At 42.0% G+C, this 19,133-nt stretch overlaps 1 protein-coding gene across 6 annotated transcripts in view; it reads left to right on the plus strand.

Moving 5' to 3' along the window:
- Positions 1 to 19,133, plus strand: part of akap13 (A-kinase anchoring protein 13) — a 406,551-nt gene that overhangs the window by 358,952 nt on the left and 28,466 nt on the right. For 5 of the 6 annotated variants that reach the window (XM_072565220.1, XM_072565224.1, XM_072565222.1 and 2 more), the window contains 10 exons: positions 1,686 to 1,752; positions 2,559 to 2,688; positions 7,756 to 7,868; positions 8,872 to 9,048; positions 9,768 to 10,018; positions 12,415 to 12,540; positions 12,646 to 12,763; positions 13,594 to 13,842; positions 14,931 to 15,007; positions 18,777 to 18,958. In XM_072565220.1, coding sequence (XP_072421321.1) covers positions 1,686 to 1,752; positions 2,559 to 2,688; positions 7,756 to 7,868; positions 8,872 to 9,048; positions 9,768 to 10,018; positions 12,415 to 12,540; positions 12,646 to 12,763; positions 13,594 to 13,842; positions 14,931 to 15,007; positions 18,777 to 18,958 — 1,490 coding nt within the window. The remainder of the gene's footprint in view (positions 1 to 1,685; positions 1,753 to 2,558; positions 2,689 to 7,755; positions 7,869 to 8,871; positions 9,049 to 9,767; positions 10,019 to 12,414; positions 12,541 to 12,645; positions 12,764 to 13,593; positions 13,843 to 14,930; positions 15,008 to 18,776; positions 18,959 to 19,133) is intronic. The other variant, XM_072565221.1, reaches the window with a different exon arrangement.

Below are 19,133 nucleotides of genomic sequence, written 5' to 3' on the forward strand. Positions count from 1 at the left end.
GGTGCAGTTAATGGTTTAAAATAAAAAGTCATGGTGATCTGGGAAAGCTGTTTGGTTGCGTGTGATAACATTTCAGATGCCCTTTGAAAAAAAGGCAGACCAGGGATGGTTGTACTGAACCATCTTCCCTGACTGGGACTAGCCATGAATAATGGCTCTATTTTGGTGTTTAACAATAAATCGTGTTCCTTTACAATCGGGTTTCCTGGGTTATTGCAGAAAGGTGTCAAATTCTACACACAGGGAGGCTGATTTCCCTCATTGAGGAGTCTAGAACCCGAGGGCATTTTCTTAGGAAACAAGATGAACAATTTAGAACTGACATGAGAAAAGATTGCTTCACTCAGAGGATAGTGAACCTGTGGAATGCTGTGCAGAAGACTGGAGGCCAAATCACTGAAGATATTTATAGAGTTGTACAACACAGAAACAGACACTTCAGCCCAACTCATCCACACTGACCAGGTTTCCTAGACTGAGCTAGTCCTATTTGCCTGCATTTGTACCTTATCCCTCTAAACCTTTCCTATCCATGTACTTGTCCACATGTCTTTTAAATGTTGTAATTGTAGCTATAGCTGACACTTCCTCTGACAGTTTGTTCCAATATGCACCGCCCCCCCCCCCGTGAAAAAAGTTACCCCCCAGATCCTTTTTAAATATTTCCCCTCTCACCTTAAACCTATGTCCTGTAATTTTGGATCCCTCCTACCCTGGGGTAAAACATCAACAATTCACCTTATCTATGCACCTCATGATTTTAATAATCATTTTACGGTCGCCCCTCAGCCTCCTGCTCTCCAGGGAATAAAGGTCCCAGCCCGTCCAGCCTCTCCTTATAACTCAAATCTCCCAGTCTCAGTAAGAAAGAGATTGATGATTTTTTGGATTTTAAATGCATCCAGGAGGATGGGGTGAAAGCAGGAGTATGCACTGAGATAGAACTATGGTTCCCAACCTTTTCAGTATCAAGGCATGTTTCAATGAGACAAACAATTCCATTGCGTGCCCGTTTTTCTTCAGCTGAATTGATTGCTCATGTTACATTTACTTGCATTTACTATGGTAGCCTTACTAGAAAGGTTCACAACATTGTGCTTACAACAACTTATCCGCTTCTTCTAGGACTTAGATCCATGGCTTAATTATTTAACAATTCTAAAAATATTCAACTTAGAATCTTTGCTAATGTGGGAGTGTATCCAGGCAGGCAGACCAAGTTATATGCCATGCTCGCACAGTATCAGACGTATACACAAGACAGTGATATCTCCTGACAATTTCACAGCATACTTCTCACTTTGAAAACATCCAAGATAGAGGATCAGCCATGATTGCATTTAGTGGTAAAGCAAGATCAAAGGGCCAACTGGCCTATTCCTAGTTTCAATGTAAGAATAATCCGAATATGAAATTAACTTCTGGTTGGAATATTTGAGACAAATATTCTACCATAATGATTGGATGTCACAAAAGAAGTTTGGAGGTCCATCTTGATCTATAAATATCTTTTGAACTGTGCCACCATTGGAACTGTTTGCTGCCTCAATTCTTCCAATAAGGCACCTATGTTGGGAAGTGTTCAAGCATGCCAGGAGAAGTTGTAAGGAGAGACTTTAACAGTATGTATATTTTTCAGTGCTGTACCCATCGTGTTGATTTGTATCAAATCCTTTCTATTTCAGCAACAGAAAGCCCCTCAGGCCCAAGATTCTTCAACATTACCCACTGCCGTCAATATGCGAAATAAAAGTAAGCAGCGTTTGATCTGTATTTAGAGTTCATTGAATGTAATGCCTTGGGCATGTTCATATATTTGATCCAGTTAATGGGATGCAGGTTTTACACAGCATTGTCACTACAATGTCACCATTTTGAAAAATGTGTCAATTTTCATACTCGCTCAACTTATGGAATAAACCCAATTGTGTTATAGTTATAGATGTTAACCTTCCAGACACGGACTGTGTTTGGAGTGAGCATTTTGAGCTCTGGTGAAGCACTGTTGGGTACAGTTCTGCCAATGTGGTAACAGTCTGAAGTGGTGAATAGGATGTTGGGTGATCGCCAGTATTTTTAACTCTTTATTATCTGTCAGTGTTGCTTGATTCTCTGTTTTTTTATCTGGCTCCATGAGGTGGCTTCCTAAGAGCTTGCCCACAGAGTGGCCCTGATATTACTATCCAAGCTATGTGTTGTATTTCTCACTAGATGCAGTGCCCTGCTGCAGCATTGTGAATCCCAGCATTTGTAAAGAGCTGTTCATTGCATCATTCTTCCTTAGAGATACCTCCTATTTCAGAAACCAACATGGATTAGTATCAGCAAATCGCGATATCTCAGATGTGATTCATGGGTTATCTGCTCCATAATAAGCTACCTTATATTTTTTCTTATCTATGCCATGAATTACAGGTGCTGTGGAATGATGACTTATAAAACTTTTCACTGTACTTTTTGTAAAAATACATGTGACAATAAATTGCTATTCTGTTAAGAGTGAGATAGCATTTAGGAGTTTCATATTTATTTGCTGTGCTTGTGCTTCATTTATTTAGCTTTCCAACCCAAAGAACGCCCAAGGTCAGCAATAATTCTTCAAGATGACAACGTATTGAGCGCTCCTAACAGGAAAATGCCCCTCTATCGATCACTCTCCAAGAGTATGTCAATAGCCAATATTGCAGGGTAAGTCGGGTTATTTGTATAGTGTATGGAAGTGCTGAATGATTTGTGTGAAAGATCTCTTTTTGACTGAACTGCAAATAGTGAGCACTTGTTCTTCCCTGAGTTAGTAAAATGTCCAAAAGGGACAGTGGACACTGCAGGCATTGATGGATGAACATACATATGAAGTGGGTCATTCAGTCCCTTCAGTCTACTCTGCCATTCAATAAGATCAGGTTGATCTGATTGTTACCTCAACTTTGCTGTCCTGCCTACCCCTCATAACCTTCTGTCCCTTGCTTAACTAGAATCTCGTCTACTTTGCCGTGGAAATATTCAAGGACTCTGCTCCTTTTCCTAAGACTCAAGACTCTTTGAAAGGTTTTCCTCATCTGTTTTGGAGGGACAATCCCTTATTTTTAAACAGTGACCCCCTAGGTTTTCCCACAAGAAGAAACGTATTCTCCACATTTATCTTCAGATCCCTTCAGGATGTTATGTGTTTCAATAAAGACACTTCTAAACTCCAGCAGATATAATCCTAATCTATCCAAACCTTTTCCTTATGAGACAACCCCTCCCCATTCCAGGTGTTGGTCCAGTAAATCTTCTCTTTATTGCCTCCAATGTAGTAATATCCCTTCTCAAATAAGATACAGGGTATAGTACTCCAGATACTGTCTCACCATTCCCTTTATAACTAATGTCTCCCTCCTTTCATATTAATTTCTCCTTGTGTTGAGTGCTGACGTTCTGTGAGCTTTTCTAATTACTTGCTGTATTTTCCTACTAACATCTTGTGACTCATGCACAAAGATCACCCAGACCCTCTGTATCACAAAATTGCAATCTCTCGACATTTAGCACGACCTTTCTATTCTTATACCAAAATGGACAATTTTCCTCTTTCCCATATTGTACTCCATTTGACACATCTTAGCCCACTCACTTAACCTCGCTATATCATTTTGTTCTGAGGAAGGGTGACCGGACTTGAAATGCTACCTCTGCTTACTATCCACAGATGCTGCCAGGCTTGCTGAGTGCATCTAGCAATTTCTACTTCTGTTCTTGTACTCGATTTCCAGCATCTGCAGTTCTTTGTTTCACATCTTTTTGTAACCTCATTATATCCTCTTCTTAACTTGCTTTCCTACCCATCAGTGTCATCAGCAAGTTTAGCAAGCATATCTCTGATCCCTTCATCTGAGTCATTTATATAAATTGTAAGCACTTGAGCTTCCAGGACCATTTGTTACATCTTGCCAACCCAACAAAGACCCATTTGTACTTATTTTCTGCTTCCTGTTAGTCAGCTAGTATCTGTCCAGCTAATATCTAGCCAATATAGTTACTCCCTATCCCATGAGTTTTAATTTTCAGCACTTTATCAAATGCTGTCTGGAAAGCTAAGTACTAGTTCCCAGAATCCACATATTACCTCCTCAAAGAACTCCAATCGATTGATCAAAGATGATTTTCCTTTCACAAAACCATGTTGACTCAACATGGTTACCTTGAACTTAGCTGTTTGTCTCCTCAGATGAGTGTTTTAAAAAAACAACTATTGTATTGTGAAGGCAAAGGTATCAAGGGCATTCTGCTTTGTTTCCTGTCCGGTGCTTATCCTTTAGTTAATATCACCAAACAAAACTGATCATTATCACATTACTGCTGTGATTTTGCAGCTTTCTCTGCAAAATTGGCTGCTGCATTTCTTTTATTACAGCTGTAATTAGACTCCAAAAGTACTTCGTAGGTAGGATCATGCTGCAGGGTTTTTCTGAGGTTGTGCAAGCTGCAACATATTTGTAACTTATCTTTTTCATCCCAATCCCAAATGGCTGGGCCCTTATCCTGAACCACAGACGTACCGTTCCAGACTGTCAAACCAGGGGAAATATTATTTCAAATTCCACCCTCTCACCTTAGGAGGGTGTAGGTTCAGGGTGAGAGGGGAAGTAGATTAAAGGGATCTAAAAGGCAACTTATTCACACAGAGGATGGTGCGTGTGTATAATGAGCTGCCAGAGGAAGTGGTGGAGGTTACGATTCCAACATTTAAAAGGCATTTGGATGGGGTATAAATAGGAGGGTTTAGAGGGGTATGGACCAAATGCTGGCAAATGGAATTAGATTTATATAGGCTATCTGGTCGGCATGGACGAGTTGGACCAAAGGGTTTGCGTCCATGCTGTATCTCTATGACTCTATGACCCTGTCTCTCAGAATGTTGTGCATTTCAGTGCAATTTTGTTTTGTTCTGAATGTCAAAGAATTTAGACCTATTCCAGTCAGTCTTTCTTTATTAATCTTCCCAAGAATCTCTGTTGATCCATCTTTAAGCTGAGAATATATTTCCAGCAGTGAGAAGACCAATATTACACAGTGAGCAGCCTGATGAATCCTTCCAGAAGTTCTGTTTTTGTATCATCAGCCACCTAAAGCAACCCTAACAAACCAAGCTACTGAAAAATTCACATGTACAGCTTGTTTCCCTGATAATGCACATTTATGATGCACTGCTTTTGCCTTCCCATAAACTGATACCTCCTCATCTCAAAAATTATGTGTGCAGCTTTAGTCCTGATGGTGGAATTGTCAACAAGTTGGAATATTCACATTGTTGTCCTTTTATGAAATCTGTTGCTTATACTATCTCATCTGGTGTGTAGCGATCAGAGTTACTTACTGTAGTTCTGGAGACGTGGGTTTGAATCCCACCGTGGCAGATTGTACAATTTGAATTGAATAAAAATCTGAAACAGAAAGCCAACTTAATGATGCCTATGCAACCACTTTCAATGTTTGTTAATGCCCATCTCATTCACTTATGCCCTTAGGGAAGCAAATCTACCATTCTTACCTGCTGTGGCCTCCATGTAACTCCAGACTTACAGCAGCATGGTTGTCTGTTAACGGTCCTCTGAATGGCTTCACAAGCCTCATAGTCTAAGGGCAGTTAGGGATAGGCAATAATTGCTGACCCAGCCAGTGATAGCCACATCCCATGAATGGGTATGATAAGTAGACAGTCTCTTCCCTGGGGTGGGTGAGTCCAGACCTAGAGGGCATGGGTTTAGGGTGAGAGGTGAAAGATATAAAAGCGACCTAAGGGACAACCTTTTCACTCAGAGGGTGGTGCATGCATGGAATGGTCCCCCAGAGGAAGTGGTGGAGGCTGGTACAATTGCAACACTTAAAAGGCATCTGGATATGTATATGAATAGAAAGAGTTTGGGGGATATGGGCCAGGTGCTGGCAGGTGGGATTAGATGGAGTTGGGATATCTGGTCAGCATGGATGAGTTGGACCAAAGGGTCTGTTTCTGTGCTGTACATCTCTATGACTCTATGAATGAATTTTCTTTTAAGTCAGCACATCATCTGGCATTCACTAGGCTGGAAGAAGGAACCTAAATAAGCCAATGATTACTAGTGCGCAGATTAACCACAAATAAAGTGAAAGGTGAGAATACCCCGACATAGAAACTTGGGGGGGCAACAGCATCCACCCGTTACATTATTATTGGTTTTTAGTTGAACAGAGCAGAGTGGAAGTGCTGTCATTCATGGAGCAGGTGGAAGCCTTAACACTCACATCCTTGTGGCCTCATTGTTCTCAATATGGGAGTTTCTCGTCCCAATGCATCATTGCTTCACCAGTCTACTGCAGAAAGGAACTTAGACAATGATAAAGCCAGAACTCCAGCACTTTGTACCTTAAAGTTGAAAAGACTTTTTTTTTAAAGGAGGCATCTCCTGTTATAGCTAGACTGAGATAATTATATCATGTGGTAGTGTTTGTATCCTTGCATTATGATTCCAAAATGAAAACACGTTCCCTTTGTTTGCTCACTGTTCTGTCCAGACTGGGGGGGTAGTTTTACAGGTATCAGTAATCCTGTAATTCCATTAAAGCATATAGCGGTAACGGAGAGGGCGCCAATGGGTTTGCAAGGATGAAACCAGAAATGAGTGGAAGTACATTATCAGGAAACAATGACCACTGGGCCTCATAGGTAACTGAAGACTGAGGGGTGATCTGCTTGACGTCTTTAAGTTTATTAAAGATTTTTAAAGAGTGGATGCAAAAGGGAGAATTCCTTCTTGTGGGGAGGAGCATCTTGAGGCCAACAATGTCAGACAGTTCATAAGAAATTCAAAAAGGAATTCCAAAGAAACTACTTTCACCAAAGAATGGTGAGAACAGGGAATTTGCAACCACTGTGAGTATCAGTGTATTTGAGGGGAAGCGAGGTAAGCAAATGAAAGGGAAGGGAATAGATGGTTTGGATGATGTACTATGAGGAGGAAAAACAGGAAGAACCTTGGTGTATTTGGGCCGAATAGCCTGATTCTATGCTGTGTTTCTATGTAGGCCAATGTAAGCCTCTCCCAAGTGCCTAGTTTTTGGATGTATGTCTAGATAAAGCTCCTGAGGGGAGAGCATTGTCTTAGTACACATTTAAACACAGATATTTTTATGCAAATGTCATAGAACAGCAGTCAACAGTAGGACACCACTGATGTATCTCCCACCCAGCCTAAAGGTGATGAGGCCAGTTTTAATGCTTCAGTTGATGGTTTTGTTGATATTAATTAATCAGGTGTAATGAGATATTCTGGTCTGCGTATTTGAGTATTGTAGGCAGTGCTTACAGCTGTAAACTTAACAGAATCATAGAACCCCGCAATATGGAAGCAGGACATTCAGTCCATTGAGTCCACACTGACCCTCCAAAGAGCATCCCATCCAGACCCACTAACCTATCCGTGTAACCCTGCATTTCCCATGGCTAGTCCACCTAGTCTTCACATCCCTGGACACTCTGGGACAATTTAGCATGGCCAATTCACCCTGACCTGCACATCTTTGGACTGTGGGAGAAAACCAGAGTACCCAGAAGAAACTCACACAGACATGAAGAGAATATGCAAACTCCACACAGTCACCCGAGGCTGGAACCAAACCTGGTTCCACACCCAGAAAACCATTGTTTTCAAGAAACTGTTTATTTTGATATGTTAATGCAATTGCAGTTCAGTTTGTTTCCTACCTCACGGTGTTTATTTGTGTCCTGTGCAGACCTGCGATTGATGAAACCTCCCTTGCATCTTGGCGGGTTTTATCACAGTCAACAGATTCTTTAAACCACATCAAACAAGTGACCGAGTCAATGGAGTCACTGACTGATGAAGGTAAGAGTAGTGTTTAGTGCACGGCTCCTTTATTCTATTTTAAAATTCTAATTTGAGTGTCTTCAAAACACTCAGAATGAAATACCAATGAATCAGTAAGTAAGCAAAACACACAGTTCCCCTTTACAGAATGTTAGAAGGTGAAAATATAGGCGGCACACAAAATAGCAACAACATCTTTGTAAAGGGTAGAGAATTGCTGAATCTCTCTGTGTGTGTGAATTTTTTGAAACGTGTTGTGCAAATGACAGCTCAAAGCCTGCACACGCTGTTCCTCTGCCTGCTGCTATAATGAAGGTGATGAACCCATCTCATACTCTGCTCAGATACAAATGTTCATTCCGGAGGCTGAGGAGATCAGTAGCCTGAGTTGGGTCATTGATACCTGACATCACAAAGCATAAAACTCAAATTGTTCAGATCAGAGTCTAGCTCAAAATATCTTCACTGAGCTAATACATCATCACCAAAATGAGATTCTGTTACTCAGCTTGTTTGATCACAGTCTTCCAAGACCTGAGTTGATTAGAACATCTCATCAGTGAAGGAGGTAACCTAACTATATCACACTCTTGCAGGTACAGTTGCGTGAACAAACACACACTCACAAGTGTGCACACACACAACACATTCTGTTTGCCTCCATTGAATTTACTACCAGTCTTCTTTATATTGAAACTGTACCTTTCTTATTGTGGTTGACACTCCACTGTACTAGCAGCAGCAAGTTGGTGTTTTGAAAGTTATTTACATTGGGCATAAAATTATGCTTAATCTTAAGGTACATTTAAAGAAAGGGAAAAATGCAGCATTTATTTGGAGACTTGTGATATCTCCCGTTCGTGAGAAGGGACCATGATATAGCCTCATGATTTTTGACACCTGAATTTTATCAGAGGCCACCAAAAGCAGATATATTAATTGGGAATTTTGCTGTCTATGTGCACGTGTGTGTGGCAATGTGATATTACAGTAGGTGCTGAACATTGATGTTTATTGTCAGACTCTGCATGTGTACTGCACGCTCCCACAGGTACAGATGTCATGGACGGGCAGCTGATGGGAGAGTTCGAGTCCGATGCTAAAGAACTGGAAGCAGACTCCTGGAGCCTAGTAGTGGACAACGACTTTGTGTGTCAGCAGAAGAAGGATGTGATTAAACGGCAGGATGTTATCTATGGTAAGATTTGACACTTATTCCTGTCTTAAATGGAATGATTTTACGTTTGAAGACTTTATTGGAGCAGGAAAGGCCCTGAATTCAAATTAGTCTTGTTCTTTTTTTATATATAAATGAACATCACCAATCAACATCCTCACTGCTTCCTTCGATCTATTCCCCAGGCATGCAAATGAGTGTCCCTTGAAACCATTAATGTTGTCTGTTACAATGACCTTTCCAAAGGTCTCTTACCTCTCAGTTGCAAAAGTTTCCTCCTTGCCCTTCTCATTTTATATTGAGGAATCTCCAGGAAGGGTACAAGGCCCAGCACACAGGGAAACACTTGAGGTTAGAGAGGCTAACGTAAACTGAGAGGTATTTTGGAAGAGAACCAGGTTTGGGAAATCTAAGGGAGGAATTTTACTGTTGGGGGCTTGAGCAGAAGGCCAGTGCGTTTAAAAATAAGTCTTGACACAGTGAGAATGAAGGTTGGGCAAAGTGTTAGACGACACAATAGAAAACCGTTCAAAAGAAGTAGTGATCATTAAAAACTAAGTCCATAGAGTTTACAGCAGGGAAAGAGAAACTGGAGCAAGGATGAGAAATGGAAACTTTATACAAAAAGTCTTGATAATTTGTAAATATCATCGGGTGTGCAGAACAGTGTTGGCAAACTGGTATTGGTGCAGAACCCTGTGTATACTTGGCATCTGACTGGTTGATGGTTGCTTCTTCAGAGTTAATGCAGACGGAAATGCACCATCTCCGAACTCTGAAGATCATGTCTGAAATCTACAGCAAAGGGATGACAAAGGAGCTGCAGTTTGAAACCTCGACAGTGGAACGTATCTTTCCCTGCCTGGAAGATCTGATAGACATCCACACACAGTTCCTCTATCGGATTCTAGAGAAGAGGAAAGAGTCCTTGGTGGCAAACAGTGAGCGGAACTTCTTCATTCGAAAGATCGGAGACATTCTGGTGAATCAGGTAAAAAGGATTCACTGAGCCAAAGTGTTCATTTAATTGTTCTTTTTAAATTGAAAGTTGGGGATTAGGTATCCAAACTGTAACACACTGGGACGAGTATGTGTTCAGGGTTACAGGAATAGAGCTGGGAAATGGGACTGACCGGATCCCTCCTCAGAGAGGACTGGACGGGCAATGTGGCTTTCTGTTGAACTAATTTTACTCTGGGATGTGCAACCCTCCAGCGACCTGATTTTCAGTTTGAATTTTGTGGGGCCGCAGCCTTGACCTGGACTGTCCCTAACATTGCTGCTGTTGGCTTAGTGCTGAATGAATCCTCAATGAGAACACCATCAAGTCGAAGGTAGCATGGGGTTTAACTATTACGCGTGACTCACAAGCATTCTTTTCCCATCAAGATGTTTGAGACCCCGGCTAACCATTGAAAAATAAGAATTTAAGAAATAAGAACACGGTAAACCATTCTACCCCTCAAGTCTGCTTCACCATTCTCTACCATCACAGCTGAGCTCCTGTCTCAACTCTGTTTTCCTGCCCACTCCCCATATCCCTCCAAAATCAAATATCTATTGTTTTCAGTTTTAAATATACACAATTATAGAGCATACCAAGTCCTCTTAGACAGTTCCAAATGTTCTCAAATCTCTGAATAAAGAAATGTCCACTTCTCTCTGTGCTGACTATTGTATTCCCCATATACATTCAGAAGTTTCATTGCTTCCAAGGTTTGTTTGAAGCTTTCAAGGTAACGGTCAACAGATTCATTTTTATTCAGAAAGGCAAACAAGCGAAGCAAAATTCACAAGAGGCAATGACCTAGTGGTATTTTTGTTGGACTGTTCATCCAGAGACTCATGCAATGTTCTGGAGACTTGGGTTCAAATCCTGCCATATCAGATGGTGGAATTTGAATTCAATAAACAAAATCTGGAATTAATAATCTACTGGTGACCATGAAACCATTGTCAGGAAAATCCCATCTGGTTCACTCATGTCTCTTATGGAAGGAAACTGCCATCCTTACCTGGCCTGACCTACATATAATTCCAAACCCACAGCAATGCCGTTGTCTTTTAACTGCCCTTTGGGAAAATAATGCATGGGCAATAAATGCTGGCCTTGCCAGTGCGCCCTCTTTCTGTGAACGAATGTTTGAAAGAAATTGAATGGGTCAACAGTGAATAGTGGAATACGCTGAAGAGGTTAAATGGCCTCCTGCTGTTTTTGAGTTGAATCATTCTCTTAACCAATTATGTGTTTTAATAATGCATTTTTTCTGCTGCACTCCCCCAATTGTTTTGTCTCCTGAAAATGGTGCTTCATGCTTGGGTGCAGCTTATAGTCCCCCACTACTTTTGGCTTGCCTTGGCAATCTTTGAGTGAAGCCAGGTGATGGATGTAGATTGAAAAGGTTGGGGGCTTCTCCCTGGAGAGAAGAAGCCTAGGAGGAGATCTGGTGGCGGATTTCGGAATCATGATCAGACTAGATGGAGTAGATAGAGAGAAGTCGTTCCACTTGTGAAAGGAGGGAGAATGAGAGGGCGTAGATCAAGAATGATCTGCAAAAGAGGGTGAAGTGAAGAGAACCTTTTTTACTCAGTGAGTAGTCAGGGTATGGAATTCCCTGTCTGGAAATGTGGTGGAGCAGGTACAATTGAGCCATTCAGGAGGACACAAAATTATTATTTGAATAGAAATAATGTGCATGGATACAGGAGAAAAGCACGAAATGTTTTCACCAGGAGATGGTGGGAATCTAGAGTGCACTGCTTGGGGAGGGCAGTGGAAATCATAGAATCCCTGCAGTGTGGAAGCTGGCCATTCAGCCCATCAAGTCCATACTGACCTTCTGAAAAGCATCCCACTCAGATCCACCCTATCCCTGTTACCCCACATTTACCATGGCTAACCCACCTGACCTGTACATCCCTGATACTTTGGGACAATTTACCATTGCCAATCCACCTTACCTGCATATCTTTGGACTGTGGGAGGAACCAGAGCACCCACGCGAAACCCACACAAACACGGGGAAAATATACAAACTCCACACACACAGTCGTCCAAGACTAGAATCAAATTTGTGTTGCCCATGCAATCTTCCAAAAGAATTTGGATGAGCACTTGAAATGTCTTTCGAGGGTATGGGCCAAATGCTGGAAAATGGTACTAGTATTCCTGGGTCAGCACAGACTGGATGGGCAGAAGGACTTCTTCTGAGCTATGAGTCGATGAACAAGAGTAAACTACAATGCTTGTAGGAGAGCTGGTACAGGTATGATGGGCTGGATGCTGCCTTCAGCACCGTCACAATTCTGTGATACTTTTAAGACTTCACCTGCAATGATTTGTGCTTCACTATCTCCCGTGTGTAATGCCATGTTTGTGTTTGGCAGTTCTCTGGACCGAGTGCTGAGCGCATGAAGAAGACGTATGGGAAGTTCTGTGGGCAGCACAACGATGCCGTGAATTTTTGCAAAGAGCTCTTGGCAAGAGAGAAAAAGTTCCAGGCCTTTGTCCGGGTGCGTCATCACAGCCACTCCACTCACTGCCAACTGTAAAGCTGAAGAATTTGAAACCTGGGAAAACTCAATCCGTGCCTAAATTGTTTTATTTTGTGTTTGCAGAAAAAAATGAGTAGTTCCATAGTTCGCAGATTAGGAATCCAGGAGTGTATATTACTGGTTACTCAAAGGATTACCAAGTATCCCGTGATTGTCCAGAGGATAATTCAGCATACCAAAGGTAATGGCATATCTGTGACATGCCCTTAGTTCCCTCCTTGCAAAGGCTGTGAACTCATTCTAATTGTCTACACTGTCGTTTCCCAGTAGGAGGTCACCACTGGCACAGGAATAGGTGTCGTTTATTAAACCTGTCGCTCCTCTTCTGCTATCCTCGGGCCACTTGTGACACAGTGGTAATGTCCCCACCTCTTGACTAGGAGGTCTGGGTTCAATTCCCATCTGCTCCAGAGGTGTGCTATAACATCTTTGAACAGGTTGATTAGAAAAATCTTATTTTTCTACTAGAGGCTCTTGTGGCGTGGCGGTAGTGTCTCCATCTCTGAGTCAGGAGGCTTGGGTTTACGTCCTACTTGCTGCAGAATTATGTTCAGAAGTCTGAACAGGTTGATGAGAAAATATCTCTTGTTCTGCTACTTGCCATTTTGGATTCAGGAAAGACATATCAACCCTGTTTCCTGCTTTTTGATCAATAGCCAGTGGCAACCCCCCACTCCCACCAAGTTATTGCCTGTCAATGCTCACCATGTGAGCGCACATGCAATCCATCCAGCAACTGAACCCCAATTCAGCATGTGTCACTTTATTGAAGTCAAACCTGAAAATGTGTAACAGTGAGAGTGTAGAACATGTTCACATAGAGGGGTTAAAGTGAATAGTATTGATCCACTTAATGGTAGATCAGCATTTGGGGATGGAGGTGAGAGAGAGTAATAATGGAAGAGTTAAATGAAGAAAGATGGGGGAAGGATCAGGTGGAACATGAATACCAGCATGCACTTGGGAGTTAGTCTGAATCGAGGTCATTATCCTTTTCTCTGATCTTCACAGAAAATGATGACGATCACGCTGATCTCACAAAAGCACTTGCCATGATAAAAGAGGTGATCGCAGCGGTGGATAACAAAGTAAGTGAATTTGAAAAGAAAACCAGACTGCAGGAGATCCACAGCAGAACAGAGACCAAGGCCATCATGAGGATGAAGAGCGGCCAGATGTTTGCAAAGGAAGACTTGATCCGGAGAAAGCTGGTACACGATGGCCCTGTTACATTAAAGACTTCGGCGGGAAGACTAAAAGGTACAGCCTCTACACTTCATGAAGTGCGCGGCACTCTTCAAAGGGATGTTGGTCGGACTGTGCTAGAGGCCATTCTCTGTAGCAATGAGGGCCATAATTAGTAACACTGCATCTAACATTTCTCCTCCAAATGCCAACCTGCAAGTGAGGAAATAAATGAGGAGTGGATTGCATCTTTGTTCTACAAATTGCTAGAATATATCTATATACTATCTATAGACAGCTCCCTGTCTCCATAATTCTTATTTGCTTCTGTCATAGCCATTTCCAGGCCCATCTTTGCCTATGGATACTAAAGTTTGTGTTTGATGTTTATGTTTGAAACCTAATCCACCCCAGTCCTTTATGCAGCCAAGATCTTTGTAGTTCCTGTCTGAAATGTGTTATTTTCCTACATTTTCTTCCTTCTTTCATGGTATGAAGATGTCAAGATCAATGTGCATTGCCCATCCCGAACTGCCCTTGAACTGAGTGGTTTGCTTGACCATTTAAGAGAATAGTTTGAAGCCAACCACATTGCTGTCATATGTAGGCCTGACCAAGTCAGGACAGCAGATTTCCTTCATGAAAGACCTTTCGTGAACTATGCCCGTTATCGGTTTTGTACTTTTTTGATGGAAGAAAAGTTGCCAGCCATTTCCATTTTTGCCAGTACCATGCATTAGGAAACAGCGTAGTTTTCATGAATTGAATTGCAGGTGTGTCCTTCCACATATTCATAGTTCACAGAAAACAATTGCCAGTCAGTGCCTAAAATCCTAGAAGTCAGGTCAGGAAATTGTGTGCCTATAGAGAGCTCATCTAAAAGGAAAACAGTCAAAAGGAAACTATACATATGTGATTTTCTCTGTTTGCCAGTCAAAGAGAAATGAAAGGTGTGAAGTACTGTCCCTTTCTCTTCACCTCTCAAAACGTTGATGATGAACCTGCACTAAAATATGCAAACGATGAGCAGTTGTCCGAGGATGATTAACCCTGCAGTACACCATCCTGTTCAGAGTTGATATGACTTTACTTTGTTTCTTGTGGTTATGACTGGTTTGTACTTAAACAGCTTTTATCTAAGATGTTTATCTCTTGCTTTGTAGAAGTCCAGGCTGTGTTGCTTTCTGATGTGCTGGTGTTTCTTCAAGAGAAGGATCAGAAGTATACTTTTGCTGCACTGGTGAGTTAGTAATTCTTTGAGGGTTGATCATATCTAGATATTACTTGATACAACTGCCTGTGTAACATTCTGCTCTCCACCCTGCTGATATATTGACTAGTATGTGTGTCTCAGTTGTGCTGTTAATTCTAATTCATGTCAACCAAGTAAAGACCATAATCATTTAGGTAGAAGCTGGTCTAACTTATGCAGTTTATTTGGGAATCTCATGCTTACATTTGTAGATGAATTCTGAAGGAGCTGGGCTGCTGCTGTGCTGAGGGAGTGTTGCGTTGTTCTTTCATAGTAGCACAAGAATGGGATCTGCCATTCATCTCCACCCCCCAGGAACTTGATTCAGTGCTTAGCTGAGACACAGTCTGCCTGTTTGGGTGTGTGTCAGAAGCTGCAACAGGAAGTCAATCGGGCTGGTTGTGTCAAGTGATGAGATCACATAGAACTTCCTGACCCCAGTTAACTCCAAATTAGATCAAATAGTAGGGACATTTGGAGGTGGAGCTAAAACTCCACCGAGGGTATCAAGAGGACAAGGCTGGTGTTTCATGCAATATGCTTCCATTATCGACAGAACATTCTATCCTTTGGAGACCTGCCATTTTGAATGTATTGCCAGTTGAGTTGTTCTTGCATGTACTCTTGTACAGAGATTGATCATTCGCGTACCCGCCACACCCCCCCCCCCAGCACTCTGTGGAAAGGCTGATGCTTTTAAACTACAGTCACCATTGTCAGGTGGAAAATGTGGTTACACACCTGTGCAGAGCAAGATCCCACTAATTAGGCATTTAGGTGTGTTTTCAGTTGTAAGAGGAGACAATCCAGTAGACTTTGCAAGAGCTTGTGCATCCGTGATAGTTTTGCCACCCTGAGCAACCTTTGGATTTGATCAGATTTTCCACTCTCTGGAATCGGCATTAATCCAATAATTCAGCTCAGGCTGGAGACTGAGTTCATGCTCAGGATTTGTAATGCAATGATGTAATCACAGGAAATAAGCTAAATGTTTAAACCATTGCAGGTTTTAATCTGGTGTGGGGAAATTCCTCTATTGTGACCATTTCAGTGTTAAGCTAAGAAGGCACAAGTGTCATGAGTTAGTTTACACAAATATGCAAGTGTTTGAATGAACCAAGATATTTATCACACTCTAATCTCCAAGAGTGCTGACATTTGTTGTCTGATCTTTTGCTTGAATCAGAGTACAGCAGGACAGAGCTGCATTGAAGCAGGGGGAAGATAGAAGCAGAATCCTCAACAATAAGCTTTTCATTTTGCTTTCTTCCTCAATCCAATCTCATGGATCAAACTTTTGGCTGTCTGCCCTAATTCTCAGTGCCATACTTTGTTTTATAGTCCTTCTGTGAGCTGCCTTGGAACTTTTTATTGTGTTAGAGGCTCTATAGAAATGTAAGTTTTTGTGTCCTGGAATCCCTTATCCACAAACAGGGACTGAAACTACTGAATGTGTGGGAGAAGATTTTCACCAGGGTCACTGTTGAGTAGCTATAACTAAACTTCCTGTCTTCGACTCATTTGACACATAAATTATTCAGTCTTTGAGCAGTTCCTATTTGTAGATGAGAATGACGTTGTTGCAATAGAGTGACTGCAGTTGGAAAATGCTGATTGTGCGTTTTTTTTTCTGTGAACTCTGATTCTTAAAACACTTAGCGCAGTCAATTAAACCTTCGAGTCATCAACAGAAGAGATCTTAAGATATTATCCCATTCCCACCCAGAGACATCCCCCTGTTAATAGGCTGTTTAATTCGGAAGGTCAGCTCAGATTAGGACATTGAGTTTATGTGAGCAATTCCACAAAATTAAGCTAAAAGGAAGATTCAGTGACACCATCTGCATCAAATGCCCTGCATTGCTGTAATCCTTTTGAGAATGTTGTGGGTGGCGACCTTTGTGGTTTCTGCTTGGAAGCTGCATCGGCAAAGCAAGCCAGTGCGAGTTTATCTGGAGGCTAATCCCTCGACCACACAGAAGCCCAATTCCTGTTCTCCCCGGTGATGAGGCTAATGGTTTTCTTACACAACCTGTAGCGGAGCGTGCCACGGTAAACCTGATGTGTCTGATGCAACAAATCTCTACCAGGCACAGTGCCAACGTTACACGGCACACTGTACTTCGCCCAGTCAGAATGCAGTGACATTTGAACTCTCTGTCCAGGATGTGCTTCAGAGGTTTGTCATTCGTCCAAGCACTAGGCTGCACCCAGCCATCGCTGATCTTACAGTAACATTGTCACAAAGCCTTTTGGTTTTCCAGCACCTCTCAATCACAATCAGGCTGCTGCTGTTTAACCTGCATCCTTTTGTAATAAATGTTGGTTTTCCACTCGGTACAAACGTACAGTCCTTTTGCCCGTTGTGCTGATGTCCCATCAGCCTGCACCTATGGTTCACTTTTTTTATTGGACTTCATCCTCGATGTTTTAGTCACATTTTATTTCTTCTACTTTCTTCTAACCTGACAATAGACATACAGTTCCCAGTTCACAGCACTGGAGCATCATTGTCACTGGTAAATCACCTGGCACCCCACAACCCCCCACTCCCACACTATGTCTCTCTCCCCCATTCCCACCCCACACTTTCTCTATCACTTCTTCTCCTCTCCCTTTGAATTTCTTTCCTTCCTCCCTCTCTCTTTCTCTTTCTCTTTCTCTTCCTCTTTCCCCTCCCTTTCAATCTATCTCTTCCTCTCATCTCTCTTCCTCTCATCTCTCTCTCTCTCTCTGTCTTCTGTTCCCCCTCTTTTTTTTTCCAATCTGCCTCTGACTCACTCTCACATTCTCCCTTCATGCACTGTCTCACTCATTTACACACTGTTGTTCTCACTCACTGTCTCATGTGCTCACTCATTCTCATTTGTCCTTGCATGCACTCTTTCTCTCTTGCTCTTGCTTTCTCGCTCTCTCTCTCACGTACTCTCTGTCACGTATTCATGCTCTCATGCTATTGATCTTTCACATTTGCTGGCACTCAGTCTCTCTCTCTCGCTCACTCTTAATTTTTTTCTCCCATTTCCTCTGTGCTAATGCCTCATTGTCATTCTCAGGCTCATTGGGGTGCATCATTGGGTGATTTTAATGTAAAGCAATTTTTAGGAGCATGCCAATGTCATACTGTTCACCAAATGGCTTCTGCCCCATAAGCCCTTGTTTGTTCTCTTACTTGGTAGAAATTTACCCTAAATTAGTAAGAAATTTACATCCTTTCAAGGATCCCAATGAGAGAAGATACGACTTACTCCCAGGCTGGGGCCATATGCCGAGTCTGCTTTGTTCAGCCAGATCTGTGTATTATTGATTCGTTACCTGCCCAGTACTTTATTTATATGACATTATATCTCTTTCTCCATCACCCTTAGTAAAACCTAACAGCTGGGAGACATGCCAGTGGCAGTGTACTCTGGTCTCAGTGCTGCCCGTCTCTGTCAACTCTCATTATTTGTGCCACAAAAATCAGGTTTTTGTTGAGACAGGTGTCTTAAAGCTTATTAACAACACTGTTTACCTTATATGTAAGTCTGTGATATTACAGTCTGCATTTACTGATGTTACTGTACATTACATTCTCACTGAACTGACTGCATGAGATAATGTCTAAAGCAGATACAGGTCTCTTTATACATGTTCTGATTTTATGTATCTGTCTTAAAGGTACATGCCTGTCTGCTCTTGGATCTAAGCACTGTTGAAATTAATAACACCTCTATTTCTCAAAGTGTTAACACCTGTTTTGAAACACCTGTTTTAGGACCAGAAATCTACTGTGGTGCCACTGCAGAAACTTATTGTGCGTGAAGTAGCACACGAGGAAAGGGGCATGTTCCTCATCAGTGCAGCTGCCAAGTTACCTGAGATGTACGAGGTACATGCCAGCTCCAAAGAGGAGAGGACGAACTGGATGCAAATCATTCAGCAAACTACCAGCACGATGTACGTAGCTTTGTCATTAGAGCCGAGCAGAGAGCGAAATAAACAGCTGCCTTTCACTTTGCCCTTCACCTCAGATCAATATTTCAAATGCTGTTCCTTCAAAGTGAAGCAAAACGTAGTGATCTCTCCTGGATGGTATCTGTAGCTTTAATGTGCATGACTAACACCAACAGAA

Source organism: Chiloscyllium punctatum, chromosome 48 (assembly GCF_047496795.1).
Source record: "Chiloscyllium punctatum isolate Juve2018m chromosome 48, sChiPun1.3, whole genome shotgun sequence".
NCBI lineage: Eukaryota > Metazoa > Chordata > Chondrichthyes > Orectolobiformes > Hemiscylliidae > Chiloscyllium > Chiloscyllium punctatum.